At 43.6% G+C, this 19,613-nt stretch overlaps 2 protein-coding genes and 1 long non-coding RNA gene across 4 annotated transcripts in view; 1 reads left to right on the top strand and 2 right to left on the bottom strand.

The window, feature by feature from the left end:
• Tbk1 (TANK binding kinase 1) overlaps positions 1 to 5,017 on the bottom strand; it is a 39,708-nt gene extending 34,691 nt beyond the window's left edge. The window contains exons 1-2 of the mRNA XM_041673278.1: positions 4,920 to 5,017; positions 1,767 to 1,882 (exon numbers count right to left, since the gene is read on the bottom strand). Coding sequence (XP_041529212.1) covers positions 1,767 to 1,853 — 87 coding nt within the window. The 5' untranslated portion in view covers positions 1,854 to 1,882; positions 4,920 to 5,017. The remainder of the gene's footprint in view (positions 1 to 1,766; positions 1,883 to 4,919) is intronic.
• Positions 5,018 to 5,978: 961 nt separating this feature from the next.
• Positions 5,979 to 19,613, bottom strand: part of Xpot (exportin for tRNA) — a 43,023-nt gene continuing 29,388 nt past the window's right edge. For both annotated transcript variants that reach the window (XM_041667689.1, XM_041667681.1), the window contains 3 exons: positions 13,617 to 13,688; positions 10,978 to 11,034; positions 5,979 to 8,763 (listed from right to left, as the gene is read on the bottom strand). In XM_041667689.1, the coding sequence (XP_041523623.1) occupies positions 8,737 to 8,763; positions 10,978 to 11,034; positions 13,617 to 13,688 (156 nt within the window). In that variant the 3' untranslated portion in view covers positions 5,979 to 8,736. The remainder of the gene's footprint in view (positions 8,764 to 10,977; positions 11,035 to 13,616; positions 13,689 to 19,613) is intronic.
• On the top strand, positions 9,507 to 19,610 carry LOC121458417. The gene is made up of 3 exons (XR_005975839.1): positions 9,507 to 9,568; positions 10,834 to 10,899; positions 19,492 to 19,610. It is a non-coding gene; the product is annotated as an uncharacterized LOC121458417 (long non-coding RNA).

Below are 19,613 nucleotides of genomic sequence, written 5' to 3' on the forward strand. Positions count from 1 at the left end.
TTCCAAAGGTCCTGAGTTCAATTCCCGGCAACCACATGGTGGCTCACAACCATCTGTAATGAGGTCTGGTGCCCTCTTCTGGCCTGCAGACATACACACAGACAGAATGTTGTATATATAATAAATAAATAAATAAATAAAAAAGAAGCCTGAGACATCGGCCAAACAGTTTGCAATTAATATTAAGCCTCAGAGTGGTTATTCAGGAACTAGCAGGCAGAAGAGAGAAACTTTCAGTTACAATCCTGTTTTTTAGTACAGTCTTAGATACTTGAAGTTGACACTGATGTCACTAAGAACAATCATAGTTTCTGGAAATATATCTCTGGAGGGATTAATGACTAAATAATAAACTGGATCATAGGAACCTCTTAGGTCCATTCTTATCCTCCTCAAATCTGTTATTTTAGGTTTCTACAATATATTTTTAAAAGTGCACCTTTGTTTCTTTAAGGACTTTATGCTGCCTTAGGGGATCTAATCTGACTTTATCCATTTATTCTTTCATTCAATGAACATTTCAGAGGATTGGCCATGCCTAGGCACTTACACAAAGCATACCGAGTGCCTAAGTAGGGCACAGGACCAGAGGACATAAACTCTCTAGTAACGCCAGCACTTTAAACACAAGTCAACCAAACTATCACTACTGACTGTCATTTAGTTTCCAACTTATATCCTTTCTAAAGGCACTTCCATACAAAATCAAACTTGTGGTGTGCGGGCGCTGCTCACTAGTTACAATTTAACAACTCCAGGCCCACCATAGCGCCTGACACAAAATAACCAGTTCAGTAATTGAAACAAAGGAGGGCAGAAGGTCAGATGTGCTTTCAACACTAAACTCTGCTACTCTCGTCTAGCAAAGAAATATCCAAGCATGTGCAAAGTGAACTTAAATAAAGACCCAGAGCCCCTGCACAGTCCATAGTCAGGAGGAAACTGCTAAAAGCCACCCATGTGCCAGTTATGATTCATTCTTTATGAGCCACACAGTTGTTTATAACCATATTCTCATCCACGCATGCTCGTCTCAAAGAAAATAGAAGAGTCCTCCCTACTAAGACGTTCAGCATTCCTCTATCTGAAAATAACAATTACAACTCCGAACATCACTCAAATAAATTCAAAGTGCCAAAAAATCAGTCATTATTTGACCGGTAAAAGAAATCCTTACTTGATTATTTTTCCAGCCTTTTTCACGTTTATCTTCGATTTCTTCATTTTAAATTATTCTAGTGGTTATCCCTAATTTATCCTCCACTACAACTGTTTGGGTTCTTGACCTGCTGCTGGAATCCTTTTAATCCCACTCCCACTTCTCCCAGGGTCAGAATGTCTCACACTAGGACACAGCCTACTAACTCTGGTTTCCATGTTGAGAATCTCTTTTCACTCCAATCTACTGTGTAGCATGCTATTTTAGAGACAGCATGAGCCCTTGGTTGAGCAGATGAGAATCACCCGTGGGTGATTCTGTGGCATCTGCCTATCCACCATCTCTCCCACCATTGGGAAGTTAAGTAGGAAGGCAGAAACACTTTCCAATCAACTTCCAGTTTTTTCCATTCTGTATATGCATAAACGCTAGCACTGCCCCCAAACAAACTAAATCTTAAATAATCACAAAAATCATAAAAATCCCTTTTCTTTTGACATCCCCTCCCCCCTCCAAGAAGTCAACATCACAAAGCCAAAGGTTTTCATATAAATGTGCTGGTCAGAGGGAAACGAAGCGAGGAAAACAGGGACAGCACTGTACGTACCTTATGTCTTCCTCGGAAGACATTTGCAGTGGCCCCCTGGCCTAGGATATCAGACAAGAGCCACAGATGGTTAGACGTGCTCTGCATCTCGGCTCGCTCGGGCGCTTCTCCTCACGCTGAGGGGAAAGAAGAGTTTTGTATGTGTGCTGTTAACGAAATAAACACAGCCAAGAAACAAATGCCAGCCACACCTAGTCTGAAGTAGGCCTATTATTATTTACTGCCAAGCAGAACTGCATTAAGAGTCCAGTGTTAAGATGAACCTAACACATTAGAGGATGAAACACTGTGTGGGCACTACAGGAAAAAAGCCCCACGATATTAACCCACCGACACACAATCAGTTGTTTTTGTTATGCTTTGGAGATAGTGTTACCATATTTCCCAGCCTAGCTTTGAGCTCTCTATATAACCCAGCCTGGTTTTCTCCTTGGCCTCCAGAATGACGGGACTTTTGTGGATGTGTGTGGATCTGTGCGTGTGATGCTGAAGGAGGTGAGAGGGCCTCGGACCCCAGGAGCTTGGGTTAGAGGCCGTTGTGAACCACTTGCTGTGGTGCTGGGAGCTCAACTCCCACCCTCTTCAACACTGAGCCATCTCTCCAACACCCCCATGCTGGGCCTTTTTTCTTCAGATATTCAATTTAGTTTGCATCTCAGAATTAAAAAAAAAATCCCTTAATTATCTAATATTGTCTCTGCCAATTAGAGTAAATTGACTACTTATTTCCACCAACTGTTCCAAAAGATTAATCATTGACTTACAAAAAAAAATTGACACAGGGTCTCATATAACCCACAATGGCCTTGAACCTGCAATCTTTCTGCCTTCGCCTCCCAAATATTCAGAGGCAAATTAAAGAAATTAGTACAATACTAACAAAAAACAATCATCACTATGTAATAGTTCCATAATGCAAAATTTCATCTACAGAGAAACTGTGATTGAGAAGTACAAAACTTATTATTCCTGAAAAGTCAGTAACTCCTCGGCCACTGTTTAAGGATAGGTTCCTGGGCTAGCGAAATAAATGGCTCAGTGGGCAGAGGGGCTTACTGCCAACGCTGGCAATCCAAGTTCAGTCCTGGAACCCATGTGGCAGAAGGAAAGGACTATCTGTGCTACAACATGCATAAGCACACACAATAAATAAAATGTAAAAAACATTAAAAAGCGGCCACATATCAAGTACATATGACCAAGTCTTTTTTTAATTTTATTTATTTATTTTTTTAGACAGGGTTTCTCTGTAGCTTTGGAGCCTATCCTGGAACTAACTCTCATAGACCAGGTTGGTCTTAAACTCACAGAGATCCACTTGCCTCTGCTAACTGAGTGCTGGGATTAAAGGCCACTAACGCCCAGTCATATGACCAAGTCTTAAGAAGCACCAACAGTGACTTGTCCTTTTAACATGGGAAAGCCATGCAATTAAAAAAAATGGCACCAACACTAGACATGTCAGACTCCTTCAAGCCTGCTGTAAGTTCAGAGCACAAAAATCTTACCATCCATTTCCAAAAAGTTAGCATTCCAGTCATCCAAGGATGGTTAGGAACATAAAAAATGGCCAAGGGTCCACGTTTCACCAATCTCTTCTACTAGATATCTTTATAATTTTATCACCTGTATAATTTAGATAAGTAATTGCCCATCCAATCTATTTGAAAGTAAGCAATAAGAATAGCACTCACTCGCTGGATGGATGTCCTGTGTGTGAGAGAGAAAAAGACTCCATTTTCATAAGTAATAAATGCATTTACCAGTTATTGCATTTCATTCAAGAGGTGGTAAACTGATGTGGGAGTGTCATATATCAATCTGTTGATTTCATTGATTAATAAACAAACTGCTTGGCCTCATAGCTTAGAACATAGGTGGGTGGAGAAAACAGAACAGAATGCTGGGAGGAAGAGGAAGTGAGCTCACAGACTCGACAGCTCTCCTCTAGGGAGCAGACGCCTCAGAGAGACGCCATGCTCCTGGCTCCTGGGCAGACGCATGCTATGAAGCTCCGACCCAGGATGGACATAGGATAGAATCTTCCCCGTAAGCGCACCTAGGGGCGCAACACAGATGATTAGAAATGGGCTCAATTAATATGTGAGAATTAGCCTAGAAGAGGCTAGATAGAAATGGGCCAAGCAGTGATTAAATGAATACAGTTTGTGTGTTGTTATTTCGGGGCATAAGCTAGCCAGGGTGCCGGGGTGCTGGGAAGGCAGCCCCGCCGCCCCTATTACTACAGTAAACCCAAATATGTATGGAAAACTTTCCCTAGTTGTTATCTTGTTGCCAGGTAACTAAATGAAAGACAGTATCAAGTACTTGTATGTATCTAGTGGGTAACTGAAAATACGCTTAGCAGCTTACCTGCCCTCTATATACCAATATACAAAGACGGGTCCACGACAGTGATGGTTTCAAACTTTCTTCCAACAACCCCCCTACAACTAAATGCATGACTCAGCACACCCACCAGAGGCTCCCCGAATTTTGACAAGCATATAAACTGGCGTTCAACAAGTACATTATTGCTGACGCAGTTGCCAGTCTACTTCCTTTAATTGTTTAAAACGAAAGTTACCAAGGATAAAACAGGTTTGGTGGCACGGCGTGCGGACAAAGTTCCAGGATTTCCAAACTCTACCTCACGTCAACCATTTATTCGATACATAGTAGAGGTTCCAGAGTGGAAAAGGTCGGGTTTTGATTATGCATTTGACAGTTCTCGGGGACACCTTCTCTTGGGGCGACCGACAGATAATACCGGGGAAACGGATGAGGCAAATAAATCCAAAAGTCAGGTCAAAGAGAAACTAGAAAACACGGGAATTTGCAATTTTGCCTGTGTACATAAAAAAAAAAAAGTCTCGTACTGGTAGCCTCGGGTGAGTCAACCTTTGAGGACGTCTGTTCAGTTGCCAGTCCATTTAAAACGTGTCAGCTGGGCCAAGGGTGCGAGCCGGGAGTCAGCTCCGGGCTGGGCAGCCCTTCTGCCCCGCCGCCAGGGCCCAGCCGGGGCGAGCGCGAGGCTGCGGGACCCCTCCGGGCCGCGGCCCCGCACTGACTCAGCACCCGCCTGCCTCCCCGACTCCCGGGGGCGCCAGCCCGCTCCGCCCGACCCCGCCGACCTCGCCCGATCCCTCTTACCCAGCCGAGTCTCCGCCGCGCACAGCCCGCAGCTCCGGGGCCTTCTCGCGCCCCAGGCTACTTCCGGCTTCGCCAGTCCGGGCCACGGAGCACGTGACCGACGGCGGCGGCGGGGCGCGCCTGCGCGTGCGTACTCCTGCGGGCCTACGGGGCCGCGGCGGCCGGGCCGAGCTTCGCTGGCTGCAGTGCCCTGTGGCGACCGCGCTCGCCCCGCGGGTGGAGCTAAGGGAACTCGGCACCGCTCTGACCAGTCACAGGTGGGCAGAATGCTGGTCCTGAGGGCTTTCGCCGAGTAGATATCTGACTGGGAGGCAGGTTTGTGTTTTAAACATCACTTGGCGGCATGAGCAAGTATCAGTTCATAATGTCCATTCTGGTTTTGGGTAATACTGGAGAATTTAAACACTGAAACTTAAAAGCGCTAAACCAGTGCTATGATCAGATTCTGCTCAAGGCAGACTCCAGTGGACGGTATTACGCCCATATCGTGGGGTCCCCCAAAAATCACGAGTCCGCACTCGTATGTGAAAGCAAAAATCCTTTATTCAAGCAAGCTTAAGCTTGGACTCTCCGTCTCCCCAACGTAGCTGATGAGAGCAGAACAGAGTGCGCCAAGCCCAGTCGGGGTAGGGTTCTTATCATAGTAGTAGTTGGGGTGATTGGCAGACATCTGTCTAGGGGTCTCGGCAAAAGGGGAGTAGGTGAGTCCTGGGCTCCAGGACATCCGGTGACCTTATCTAATGGTTGGTACATCAGGTACTTCCCTTTACACGCTGGCCCTCCCTGGGTGGTGTCAGCTTATGGCTTTTCCCGGAACAGGTGCTGCCTGCCTTGGCCCTATTGTATGCAGCCAGGTTGCCCTGGGCCCCACAGACGGAAGGTGTAAGTTCTGGGGGGGGGGGGGGGGGGAAGGAGAGTGGGTCCCAGAGCAGAATGATGAAGGAAGACACCCCCAGGAACAGATAAGGAAGGGGATGAAGTCCCCACTTCTGACCTGAAACTCCATAGGCCCGTTTTCATCAAATGCACAATGGCGATCAAAAAAAGCCCAACCCAATGAGTTCTTAAAAACAAAGTTATTTTATTAGAATTTTAAACAGTTTAGGCAATGAAATCATTCTAACAGCAAATGCATTTTCTGCTTACAATTAAAACCTATTTCAGTTCTGACGACATGAGCATCCAAGTTTCTGCCAACAGAAAAACCCACAGCTCAAAAATTATGGAGGAAATATGAGTAAGCCAAAGGACTTCACATGTTTACCACATAAGTGATACACACTAAAATACCACATAGTACTTTCTTAAAGTCAAGCCACCTGTGATCCCATTAGCAAGCATCGAGACTGAAACAAACGGTTAGGCACAGGACCATAAATCAGGCACCATAAAACCCATGTCTTTCGCCTGTTTTCTCACCTGTAACAAATGAGATTCACTAGCTTGCTTTTAAAAATAAGGTACTTAATGAATGACGGGAACAGTCTCCTATCATGGCGGTAACCTCAAGGAATGAAGATGAGCATTCTTATACATGATTACATTGACATGAAGTTCCTTACTTAAACACTCTGATTCCTTAGGTCTAAACACATGTGAATCTATTTTAGGGCTTTAGAGAGCCATGTGTGGGCTCAATAGTACAATAATACAAGTTAATACTGAGGCCTATGTTTTAACTCATTGAATTCTTAACAAGTTATGAGGTAGCTACCATTATTTTCCCCATTTCTGAGGGGGAAACCAAGGCAGGAAGAAGTCATTTAACTTGTTCAAGGTCCTAAAATCAGTTACTGGTGAGTGGTGTGTGGGTCCCGAGTCCACAGTACACAAATCTTCACTACTCTGAGGTGCTCCTAACTACAACACCTTGCACAATCACACTGTTGCGACAGATGCCACTGCATCTCAGAGTGCACAGGAAAACCCCAGTTTTGCTTGTCTTGTTTTTGTTGTTGTTGTTGTTTTTGTTTTTGAAACCAAGTCTCATTCTAGCCCAGACTGGCCCTAGCATCCTCTAAAGGCTGTGATTATAAGCATAAGCTACCAAACCTGGCCCACTTTCCCATTTTTAAAAACCCATTATTTCCTGAAGTGTTATATACACTTCACTAATCTATTTTTATCATTCAATAAAAGACTATTCCTAGCTGTCAATTTTACTGCCTTTATTTTATAATGTAGGAAATGCTATTTCTTGTGGACTTAAATCAGAAAAAGATTCCTGTGCACAATTTAGAGTAAAATGGGGGGGAGGGCGCTCAGCAGGTAAATGGTTGAATGAGAATGAGGACCTGCCCCAGTACCCACATAAACGCTGGGAACTGAGGACTGTGTCTCATGGGCCAGCCAACCTAGCTAAACAGCTCCAGGTTCAGTGGAAGATGCTCTCAATAAAGAGGGTTCTTATCAACCCCCACCCACCCCATACAGATGAAAACACACTGAATATCACACACACACTCACACATTTTAAAAAGATTTTAGGGAATCTATGGTCACAAATCCCTCCTGAAATCTTTTTGTTTCTTCCCTGTTCTGTGGTACTGGATCCTCAAGCGAGCATTCTGCCACTAAGAAATGCACTCACAACTCCCTCTCAAAGCCAGCAGGCTTCTGTTTACTACAATTTTAGGCAGGTTCTCATGTGGCCTAGGTTGGCCTCAAACTCACGATGCATCTGAGGACGGCCTGCTCCTCAGATGCTCCTTTACTTTTATGCAGTGCTGAGGAGGGCACCCAGGACTCTCCATGCTTGGGAGTGAGACCCAGGCCTTCAGTGTCTGCAGTCCTGTCCCTCTGTTCCAGCCCTCCTTCTCCTGTAGCACACAGCAGTACTTGTAGTAATCAAGCAGTAACTGACTACAAAATCAAACACACAAGTGGTCAGACCTGGTGGTTCACACCTTTAATCCCAGCAGCTAGGAGGCAGAGACAGGCAGATCTCTGAATTTGAAGCCAGTCTGGTCTATATAGTGAGACCCTGTCTCAAGGCAAAAACAAACAAACAAACAAACAAACAAACAAAAATCCAAGTGTACTTATTATGCTCTATGAATACCTAATATCATAGAAAAACATTGGGATTTATAATCCTATCATAGATTCACAGAGCCTGTTTCTAGTGCATTTAAAAGACTAACTTAACAGACTTCCGTTGAGTGACCTTTAAGGATACAGTCAATGAAATAAGGCGTCCACATTCATGTCTGCAAACCTTTAGGTGGGAAATCAGAGAGATTATGCTGGGAAAATGAGGCTATTTATAATAATTCTGGAAAAGACTTGGTATATTTCACTATGTAAAATTTATTTTTTATAAAAAATGTGTAACACCAGCACCTACTTTTAAACCAACTAATTTAGGAACCCATTCTCTTATAGAACACCCACTGGCATTGAAACAGTTTATAAAGAAATGTAATGGCTATCTACAGAAAAAAATTACGTTTTGATTGTTACCCCATAGTTTGTGTCTGCACACATAAAACTGAACATTTCCAACTTTACATTCAATTGTTAGAGTCAGTTTCCCACTGCTATAGTTTTTTTTATAAAGAACTTTAGAGTTTCATATAAAGAAAAAATTAAGGTACTAGGATAAAGCTATGTCTTATAAACAGTTTAAACTGGCATGCAGGCAATTGCCACATACCTGCATTTAGGGAAAAATTACACCCATTTACATAAGTCCCACATCACAGCAGTACACTCTAAACGATGTTAAAAGACGGATGTGAATGGCACACAAAAACGGCTTCTTTATAAATTATTAGCTGGGACTCCTGGTCATGACACAGGACAGGGAATCCAGTCCTCAGGGCTTTGCTCTCTGGAAGAACACCTGCAAAACAGTGTTGAAAAACAGCACAAGTGTCAGGCAAGATAGCTCTTTCAGGTCTCTGAATGCCAGTCCCCGCTTGGTAAAAAAACAACACTGCTATGAGCAACAAGATATAGGTTTTGGCAGCTTTTTATTTACTGGTAAAATTAACAGTGGAAAGTTAAATTTAAGGAAGAAAAAAGTCAAAGACAAGACAGAAATCCTAAGCCTTAAAAGACTTCATATTCCTAAGACCTAGATGTCTGGGTTCACCTGACAAGTTAGGTGAGAGGAAGGGTGGGCATGGTAACTCACACCTAAGAGTCCCAAGAGTTGGGAGGCCAAAGCAAGAGACAGTGAATTCCAAGCTAGCCTGGGCTACATAATAGAGATCCTGTCTCAAAATAAACCAAAACCAAAAAGTGCTAAGAACGACCCTGAATGAGCAGAAAAAAGCCTTCCAAGAAGACTGTCTTAGCTTTTACTGTCAAGATGACATAGCCTTGGGCCCCCAGTGAAGGAGTCTCAATTGAGGAACTTCCCACATCAATCTGGCCTGTGGGACAGTGTCTTGACTGTTAATTAAAAGAGGCTGGACCAGCCAACTGTGGGCAACACCATTCTCTTAGTAGGCGGCCTTGGACTGTGTAAGAAAACTAGCTACTTTTAGCCTGTGACGAGCCAGCAAGCAGTGCTCTTAGGTGGTTGTGGCTTCAAATTGCTGTCCAGAGCATGCTCATGAGGACTGTGACCTGTAAGCTGGGATGAACCTTTGGCCATGGTATCTGTCACGTCACCAGAATGGCCAGAACAGAGCATGGTAAAGGTAAGCCGGGAACAGCAAAGATGATTCTAACAAGAGAAATAGAAACATGATCTGCCATCAGAACACGGAAACCCCAGATAAGAAGCATGAACTTGTCTTAGTAAACAGCATTTCCAGTAAGAACACTGTACGAAGAAATACTTGATAGATCAGCCAAGCTATACCAAGGAAAGGAACACTGAGATAGCAGAAGCCATCCAAAAGAACAGGGAGGAATCATAAGGAGAAAGGACACAGAGATTGTTTCCAGTCAGAAGAAAATGCTAGCACCGAGACACCGCTCTCTGCCACTGAGAAGCCGAGTCAGCCAGCCAGCACATAAGAACCAAGGAACCCAAGCACGAGCCTTCCACGGGGCCCCAGGACTTCCTGCTACCAACCAAGTCAGATCCAGTCATTTTCACAGGCACTTTCCTTTTTTCCTCCCAAAAAGAAAATTAAAAAAAAAAAAAATCCCTTTATGCTGATAACTGACAAGGGATGATGTCAGAATCAAAAAAGATAGCAAATGCTTTTGACATAAATTCTCTTTAGTTTAGTTTATGTTATGTTTTTTGATGTTAGAAATTGTACCCAGGGTCTTGTACATGTTAGGCAAGTGCTCCACCTGTATCTCCAGCTCTCGATTTAAGAATTCTACTAACTTGAGCCAGGGAGCCACTCACTTGTAACTTGTTAGCCAGAAATGTAGTATACAGGGCTTTGCTACAAAGCAGAAACAGTTCTGGCTCCAGCAGACTGTGATTGAGTCCCTTGGGCAGGGAAAAGTCATCTGTGCTGGTACAGTCTTTTTAAGTATGAGGAAGGAATCTCCAAGTGTTCTATTAGGCAGGGTCTCACTAGGTAGCAGAGGCTGACCATTAATTGTTATCCTCCTACCTCCATCTTCCAAGTGCAGGGATCACTGGTATCAGTACCAACTGAGGTGTTTAAGTTTATTTACTTATAATATTTAAAACTTTTGAATGTAAAAAACAGCCTTGCTGGTTATATCCAAGGGGTATCTTTTGTTTGCTATACATTCAAATGTTTCAAAATGAAATTAAATAATTTATACATCTGCTTTTGTATTTTTAGGTCCTTTCAACTTAATATGAAAGTGTCTCTCAAAACTTCTTGTTCTTCCCATCCTCTAGTACCCGTTTAATGACATCATAAAAGTATAAAACAAGAAAACCCAAACTCTGGCATTTGCATTCCAATATGTTCAGGATGTTTAGACAATTGGTGCAAATATCTCATTTCAAATATCTTTTTTCCAACAGTTTAGCTCAAAGGAGAGTCACAAAAACTTCTGCAATTCCATCTTCTTAGGGCAAAGCGATGCCAAGGTGAGTGAGTTTGTCAGACTATATACCCTCTAACGTCACCTCACTGAGTAAAGACAGGGACATTCCCCAAATACCCACCTTTAGGTAATTTTTAAAAACTTTAGCATCAGGCTGCTGAAGAGCTTGACAGAACTCCTGGGGGAGGTGGGGAAAGAAAGGGAAGAGAAATAGGAAAATCTCTTTAATTCAAGCTATGATATAATTCAACATGATATATAATATAGTTCAATAAATTTTCTAGAGATCTATCTAATGCTGTATAAACACAACATTATTCCTTACTTAACAATACAGCACAGTAGGTATAACTCAAATTATTAATTAATTCATAATAAGCCTCTTGTTTTAAACTGTGGGAATAAACACAGCTCACCATGCACAGTATGGCGCAGACCTGCATGCGGCAGATCTCACAGCTCTTCTCACCCTGTGCCCACTCAACACTGTCTTTCTGGCCCTACAGCTGCCATTAAGCTTTCTGATTTGGTGAATCTTACTACTTTAGGGGTTCGGCTGTTTCGTCTGCTGGCGACCAACCTACCAAGTCTGAGATAATACACTGGTTTTGATTTCTTTTGCCCTGATGACTCAGAGAAAATGAAAGAGCAACTTGTCTGGGTGTAATATTTGAAAATCCCTTATGTAACCTTTGGTAGTGAGAATTGGTTTGACTTGATTTTCATGAGCTGTAATACATCAAAATCAAAAGACAAAAAACAAATCTAAATGATGTAAAATGAATTTTCTAGAGGCCTATCTAATGCTGTATAAACAACACTATTCTTTAATTAACAATACCACACAGTAGGTACACTCTATGCACTGTCTTAAAGCAATAAAATAAAACTTGAAAAAGCTTCACTGGTTGCATGTACCACAGCACAAGAAGTGTGGGAAGCTGCTGAACAACGTATGTGCTGTTACACTTTGTCAAATGTCAAAGTACACAGTAACGTTCTAGCCGCCCACCTCAAAACACAACCTCAGACTTAAACATCAAAAACTTGACACAAAGCCGGGCAGTGGTGGAGCACCCTTAACCCCAGCACTCGGGAGGCAGAGGCAGGTGGATTTCTGTGAGTTCAAGGCCAGCCTGGTCTATAAGAGCTAGTTCCAGGACAGGTTCCAAAGGCACAGAGAAACCCTGTCTTGAAAAACCAATAAATAAATAAATAAAGTAAAAAAACCCAACAACAACAACAAAAATCCCAAAAAAACAAAACCTTGAGACAAACCTGGGCAAAAGTTCTTTTGTTTTTTTTCCCCTTCCTTGTTACCTCTTTCTTTTTTCTTTGCCACTTTCATTTCCCTTTGAACCCAAGGTCTTGAACATGATAGGCAAGCAAACGTACTACCACTGAAGTACATGCTTGCCAGAACAAAGTCTTTATGTGCTGTGATCACTGCTGGCAAGTGATAGCATGTCTTCATATGCTATGATCACTGCTGGCAATCTATAGCACGTCTTCTTCATACGCTATGATCACTGCTGGCAATCTATAGCACGTCTTCTTCATACGCTATGATCACTGCTGGCAAGCGATAGCACGTCTTCTTTCTTCTTCGGTTTGCTTGTCACTCGGCAGCCCCAGCTGGGCCGGACTCACTTAAAATCACGCAGGTTCCAATCCAGACCCTGCCCTAATCTCTTAAATGGCAGAACTGCATGCAGGGCTCCCTTGCCTGCCTGAACATTCCTCCCACCCTCAAAAGCACACAATACTTCAGAATTGGAAAAGAAAGGAAGTGTAATGAGCTTTGGTTTTTAAAAGGCTCTATTTGTTCTTATGTATATGGGCTTGCATGAGTTTATGTGCACCCCAAGCCCTTAGAGGCTAGAAGGGGGCACTGGAGCCCCTGGAACTGGACTTACAGGTGGTTGTGAGCTACACCGAGCCCCATGAACTCGGATTTTAACAAAACTTGGTATCTTCCTAGGTAACAACATAAGCAGCACTACTCAAATACTCATAATTTCAAAATAGAGACACACACACAAATATTTCCCTTTCCCCCCATTTTTCGAGTCAGGGTTTCTCTGTGTAAAAGTCTTAGCTGTCCTGGAACTTGCTTTGTAGACTGGGCTGGCCTTGGACTCACATAGATCCACCTGCCTCTGTCTCCCAAGTGCTGGGATTAAGGGTGTGCACTACGACTGCCCGACCCACAAATAATTATTTCTAAGTATTTCCAACCAATATGCCATGAAAATATATGTGACATCAGGTTGGGGGATTCCTCATCTGGGAAGCACCAGAGACTGAACCTCAGAACCCAATGGTGGCATGTCCCTGGAACCCCAGCACGGCGGGAGTGGCAGCAGCAGGACACCTGGGCTTGTGGACCAGTCACTCTAGCTCAGCTGTTGAGCCAGAGGCCCGAAACAGAGGCCTCAGGGGAGGTGGACGGTATTTCTGACATACAAATGTGCTTTCTATTAGGTGTGGTTACAGACAATGTTACTATTATTGTGGCCTGTCACTGAATGGTAGGAAGGTAAATTGTATTGGAGATCAGTGAGAATGAACACATAAAATTGTTCTCATTCAGTTTCATGGATTACTTTAGATTCTAGGCTACTGACAGCAAAATAAGTTAAATGCACCCTAACTTCCCGAATAACTATCTGACTTTTTTGAATTAAAATTTAGATTTGAAGTATACACTCACATTTATTTAATAAAATTCCCAGTGAAATCTGTTAGGGGAGCTCTTACCTGAATTATTTCTGGAGAGACCTGTAAGGAGGGCAGGTACTCTTGTTGAAGGTACTGCACACATTCAGGGCCCTGCAGATGAAAAGACAACTGGGCACTAATAACACGAAGAGATTAGATCAGCACTCCCACCCAAAGGCGGTACAGTATTAGGGAAAGAACACAGGCTCTAGATCAGACTGTCTTCATTTGAAACCTGACTCTATGCCAACTTAAACTAACTGCTCTAAGTCCCCAGTTCTCCATCTGAAAAATTAAGTTACTGGATAGATTTGATGACCCATAAAAATATCTGTGCACATTATATACAAACAATATATTATGTAATACATAATATACAACAAAGATTGTATACAGCCACATCTGAGCACTGAAGAACCACAGCAAAGGGCAATACTATCAATCTGCCAGTGAACAGAACACAGATCATGAGGGCATGGAGGGAAGGCTGAGGTGGTGCCAGAAAAAACTGATGTTCTAAAAGCAGTGCAGTTCACTTTCCTTCCCCAACACAGCAGGGAAGAGGAAGCCACTGCTGTCAGGTGACCATTTCCTAGCACACCCACATGTGAACCTTCTGAAGTCAGCCTTGGTAAACTCAGTGGAGCAAGAGGACCCCGCCAATCTCTGGGCCCTACCCGCTTCCAACTACAACCAAGGAATCCAGGAGACACTTTGAAAATCGCTTCCCCCTTGATGTGGGATGGTCTTCTGTTTTGAGTTGATTTCATTGGTTAATAAAGAAACTGCCTTGGCCCTTGATAGGACAGGAAATTAGGTAGGCAGAGTAAACAGAACAGAATGCTGGGAGAGAGTTAGGCTATCGCCATGCCTCTCCTCTCTGAGCCAGATGTGATGAAGCTCCAGCCTAAGATGGACGTACACTAGAATCTTCCTGGTAAGCAACCACCTCGTGGTGCTACACAGATTATTAGATTTGGGTTAAAGCAAGATATGAGAGTTAGCCAGTAAGAGACTAGAGCTAATGGGCCACGCAGTGTTTAAATGAATACAATTTGTGTGTTGTTATTTCGGGTGTAAAGCTAGCCGTGCAGGAGCTGGGCAGGACAAAAAGCAGGCTGGCCTGCAGCCCCTCTCTACACCGCCTAGCAATGAATTTTTGAGATTAAGCCATAAAAAATATTGAACAAATCCAACACTTAGGAAAAGAAGCGCAATTAATTTCCTGGCTTTTGATAACTTGTGCGTGACCACTTGGAGGCCAGAGACTGGTGCTGGCTGTCTTTATACACTGCTCTCTGCCTTATTTCTCAGACAGGGTTGCTCATTGAATCTGGAGTTGGCCAATTTGGGAGTAAACTCCAGAGGTGATCCACCTGTCTACATCCCCCACCCCCGCCCCGAGATTACAGATGTGCATAGCCATGCCTGGTTATTTTGTGGGTGCCGAAGACCTAAACACAGGTCCTTGCACTTGCACAGTAAGCGTCCGATGGCTGAGCCATCTTCCCTGGCCTGCATTTGATAACTTTTAAGGGCTTTAGTAAATAGATGGTTCCAACCTGGAAGTAAATCACTAAACAAAAGCAGTGGTTCACAGCTAGCCCTGGGGAGGCTCGAGCGCAAGGACTGCTCTGAGTATGGTGCCAGCCTGGCTGCAGAGTGAGGCCGCTTTCCTCCACTGTCCTCTCCTCTGCTTACCAGTCCTTCTCCTTTCCTGTCTGCTCTGACTCCTGGCCCTCGACCTAAATGGGCCAGGTCTCAACTTCCCGACCCCTCAGAGAGAATCTGTCAGCTGTGGGGAATGAACACTACATTGGTTCTGAAGGGTTTCTCAGTTGGCGTCTCACACCTTTCCGTTAGTCTACCCATTCTGCTTATTTCCAACACACTGACTGCCATTCCCATACGCCTGTATTGTGCGCACGAGAGAGAGAGAGAGAGAGAGAGAGAGAGAGAAGACAAGGAGAGAGAAATAAATTAACTTCTTTTTAAAACACAAAACAAGGGTATTTGGAAAAGTAGATTGTATTCTAATATTCAAAACCAGAAACAAGTGTCCGGGCATTGGTCTGGGACATCAAAGGGAATAGGCAGGAACCTGGAACCTCTGCAGGTCTGAGTGTGAGTCTGGGACCTCTGAGGGAGTAAGCAGGTCCTCTGTGGGTCCGGGTGTAGTGAGCCTGGGACCTCTGAGGCAGTAGACCAGAGCCAGAAACCTTTCCAGGCCCAACTCCAAACCAGGGACTTCTGCAGGAGGGGAATCCAGACCAGGATTTACAGACACAGATCAAAGCTAGTAACCTAGGCCACATCTGCCCCAAGGCAAGGAACTCCATCTTGGGCAACAAATTCCACAGGAGAGGCTCAGAACCAGCTACCTAAGACAGAGAGGGCCTGAGGAAACAAGCTCCACCAGGAGCAGAAGCCAAGAGCAAATCCAGTCCTGGAAGCCAATCCAGTCCCAGGACACTGGTGGATCAGGACTGAGCCAGCGATCTCCACCAGAACAGGTTCAACTCCAAGCCAGGGACTTCTGCAGGAGGGGATCCAGACCAGGATTTACAGAATCAGGGCAAAGCCAGCAACCTAGGCCAAAGTAGTATTGAGACAGCAAACTGCAAGAAGCAAAGCAAGGCACAGGAGCGCTGAGCTATCTCCAGGAACAAGAGTAACCAACGGGGTAACTAGAACTGTGACACTGTACCACGAGGAACAACCATCTGAGCTTTGGATTCACTGGCACCTAGAAGATTATTTAACATTCAGAATCTCAACCACACCTATTAGAGGAAAAGATGAGTAGAAAAGGTAAGATCACACACTACACCACAAAGAGCAACACAACACCAGTAAAACCTAAAGACCCTACAACAGCAAGACCTGAACAACCAAATATGGATGAACCAGAACAAAATGACCTAAAAAATAACTTCAGAAGAATGTTTGAAATTCTTAAAGATGAAAAGAGAAATTCCCTTAAAGAATTTGAGGGAAAGACAAAGAATTGGAAGGTATCAGCAAATCACTTAAAGAAAACCAAGAAAAAGAAATCAAACATATAAAAGAAACTATTCAGGACTTCAAAATTGAAATAGAAACAATAAAGAGAACACAAGCTGAAGGAATTATAGAAACAGAAATCATGAGAAAAAGATCAGGAACCACAAACACAAGCATGAACAGCAGAATACAAGAAATGGACAAGAGAATCTCAAGATACAACAGAGGACATAGACTCATCAGTTAAAGAAAACATTAAATCTAATAAAAGCTTAACCCAAAATATCCAGGAAATATGGGACACCATGAAAAGACCAAATCTAAGAATAATAGGTACAGAAGAAGAAATTCAACTCAAAGGCACAGAAACTTTATTTAACAAAATCATAGAAGACAACTTTCCCTACCTAAAGAAAGATATGCCTATGAAGATACAAGAAGCGTGCAGAACACCAAATAGACTGAATCCAAAAAAGAAGTCCTCTCGCCACAAAACCAGGAAGCAGAACCAAGCAAAAGTGTTTGAATTAGAACTTTTACTAATATGGATTGAAAGCACTGCTTCAGATCACCATTTTACACTGCTTCTCGTCCCTCGTCCCAACTCTCAAGCGTCTCCCATCATGACTCTCTGCCCTTACCTTTCACAACAGCCTAACTGTGGTGAAACCCACAGGTAGCACTCTCATTTTTAAGTTATTTTTGATTATGTGTGTGTGTTTTCAGTGACTGAATGAGTGTGTGTGTCTAGAGACACTGGATCCCTTGAGCTAGAGGTACAGCCCACTCGAGGGCCTTCCCACATGAGTGAAGGGATACAGTCCTCTGCAGGACAGCACGTACTCTGCCTGTTGAAGCTGCCTCTTTTTCTGGGTATTTCTTTGCTGCTGCTTTAGGCAAAGTTCTTTTGTTCCTGATCTTATAGATTCTGACAGACTAACGGTAAGGATGCCAAAGTCAGCATTTAGTTCTAAGCATATATCGCTCGTACTCCCAACAGTTTCCTGACCGTCTCTCCTACCCAGCTACCCACACCACAACCACCCGGCCATTCAATTCAACAACACAGCTTCTAACATTTATCCCCATTGCATTTTTAAGCTATTGCTTCTGCCTATATGCATAATTGGGAAGGGCTAAGTCCAGTCTTCCACCAGATCCATCATGGACACCTGTTGTCCTCACACACCATGCTCTGTCCAGAAAGTCAGTCCAACCAACGCACATCTGTCCAAGACCTAGCAGAAACACTACACCTCTTTCTATGGCATGCTTACTGTTCAGCTAGGCAGTCTGAATCCTCTACTATTTTATATACCCATTAAAATGCCTATTTAAACTACTGAATGTTATTTATACATTGTTTTCCCTTGATTCTTAGCGCCATAAATAGCGGAAATTGTAGGGTGTCTGTGTGTTTCCAAACTCTTTGGGGGCCCGCATCCAGCTTCCAAATAAACACACAGAAGCCTAGTCTTACTTATAAATGTCTGGCCTTAGCTTGCTTATTTCTATCCAGCTTATTTCTATTCCATCTATCTTTTGTGTCTGTGCTTTTACCTTTCTTCATTCTCTATACTTTTCTTTCCTTTTTCCTCTGTGACTGGTTGTGTGGCTGGCCCCTGGCATCTTCCTCTCCCTAAAAATGGGCCATCCTTCTGCTTAGCCCCCACTAAAGAACCCTTGTTACCTCTTCTGTCAGTTAGTTGTTGCTCAACCTCCTGAACCCAGGTTAATTTTATTTAATCAAACAAATGTACCACATCTTTTCATCGCTGACAAAAGCCAGAAACAACTTAACACACCTTTACACAGTTCAATAATATTCCGCAGCAGGGGATTCATCCTACGCCCTTTTCCGTGCAAACAGCAGCCCTGACCCTACCTAGGGAAGCACAGGTGCCATGCATGGTGGCGCACGCTGTGGGACTGAGAACCGCCAGCCTTCCACTAGAAGAAAAAGACTCAAGCTCAGAGAAGCGAAAGTGCTGCTGTCTCGTTCTTTTACGGAAACAGGGAATGAGCTACTCTGCAGTTAACTGCAGCTCAGGAAACGCAGGTCTGTGCTGGGTCAGAAGAAGAAAACAGGAATTTTTGAAAAAGAAAAAAAGGTACTTATTTTTAAATGTTGGGAACTAATTCAAGTTATCTGAAAATACCTAAAGTTAGTTATAAACTATACATAAAATGAGACTGCCCAGAAAGAACTTGGTATTTACAAGTAACAGAAGTCTCTAATCCTATCTGTAAATGTGAGAGGCTGAGGCAAAAGAATTGCTTGGGCCACAGTATGAAATCCTGTCTCAACAAACCAATAAAACAGTAAATTAGCAAATAAAAAATAAATCCATTAGCCAGGCGTGGTGGTGCAGGCCTTTAATCCTAGCACATGGGAGGCCGAGGCAGGAGGATCTCTGTGAGTTCAAGGCCAACCTGGTGTACAAATCGAATTCCAGAACAGCCAGGATTGTTACACAGAGAAACCTCATCTTGAACCAAATATATACATATGTTCATATATACATATAGACACATACACACATGTGTACATTAAAGGCTAGAGTAATAACTCAGTTGGCTAAGCACCCCAACACCTACCTTAATTACAAAAGCCCACATGCTAAGGGATGCTTCTAACTCCTGTGCTAGGGAGGCAGAAACCACGGTTCCCTGGAATGCCCTGCCAGCTTAGTCCAGCAAGGAGCCCCAGATCCAGTACACCTGAGGCTGACCTCTGGCTGGCACAAGACTTCTCCCCCACAGGCACATCTGGCCTGCACATATACACACAGACCCAGAACAAACAGGGCACAGACATCTGGCTGTACAAATTGAATACTGAAATTATCTTGTGACCCACAATGTGAAGGCAGCAACAGTCACTGCTACTTTCACTCATTCCCTTCCACAGCCACAACAATCAGTCCTGAAGTCACCTTTCAGAAAACACAGCTTTCAAGCATAAGTCAGAGCCAACGGAAAGCAGAGCAAATACGGGATAAACTGAGGGAAGGAGCAAGGACTGTGAACCTT

Source organism: Microtus oregoni, unplaced genomic scaffold (genome assembly GCF_018167655.1).
Source record: "Microtus oregoni isolate MIOR12 unplaced genomic scaffold, Mior012 000001F_ref0000356, whole genome shotgun sequence".
Classification (NCBI taxonomy): domain Eukaryota; kingdom Metazoa; phylum Chordata; class Mammalia; order Rodentia; family Cricetidae; genus Microtus; species Microtus oregoni.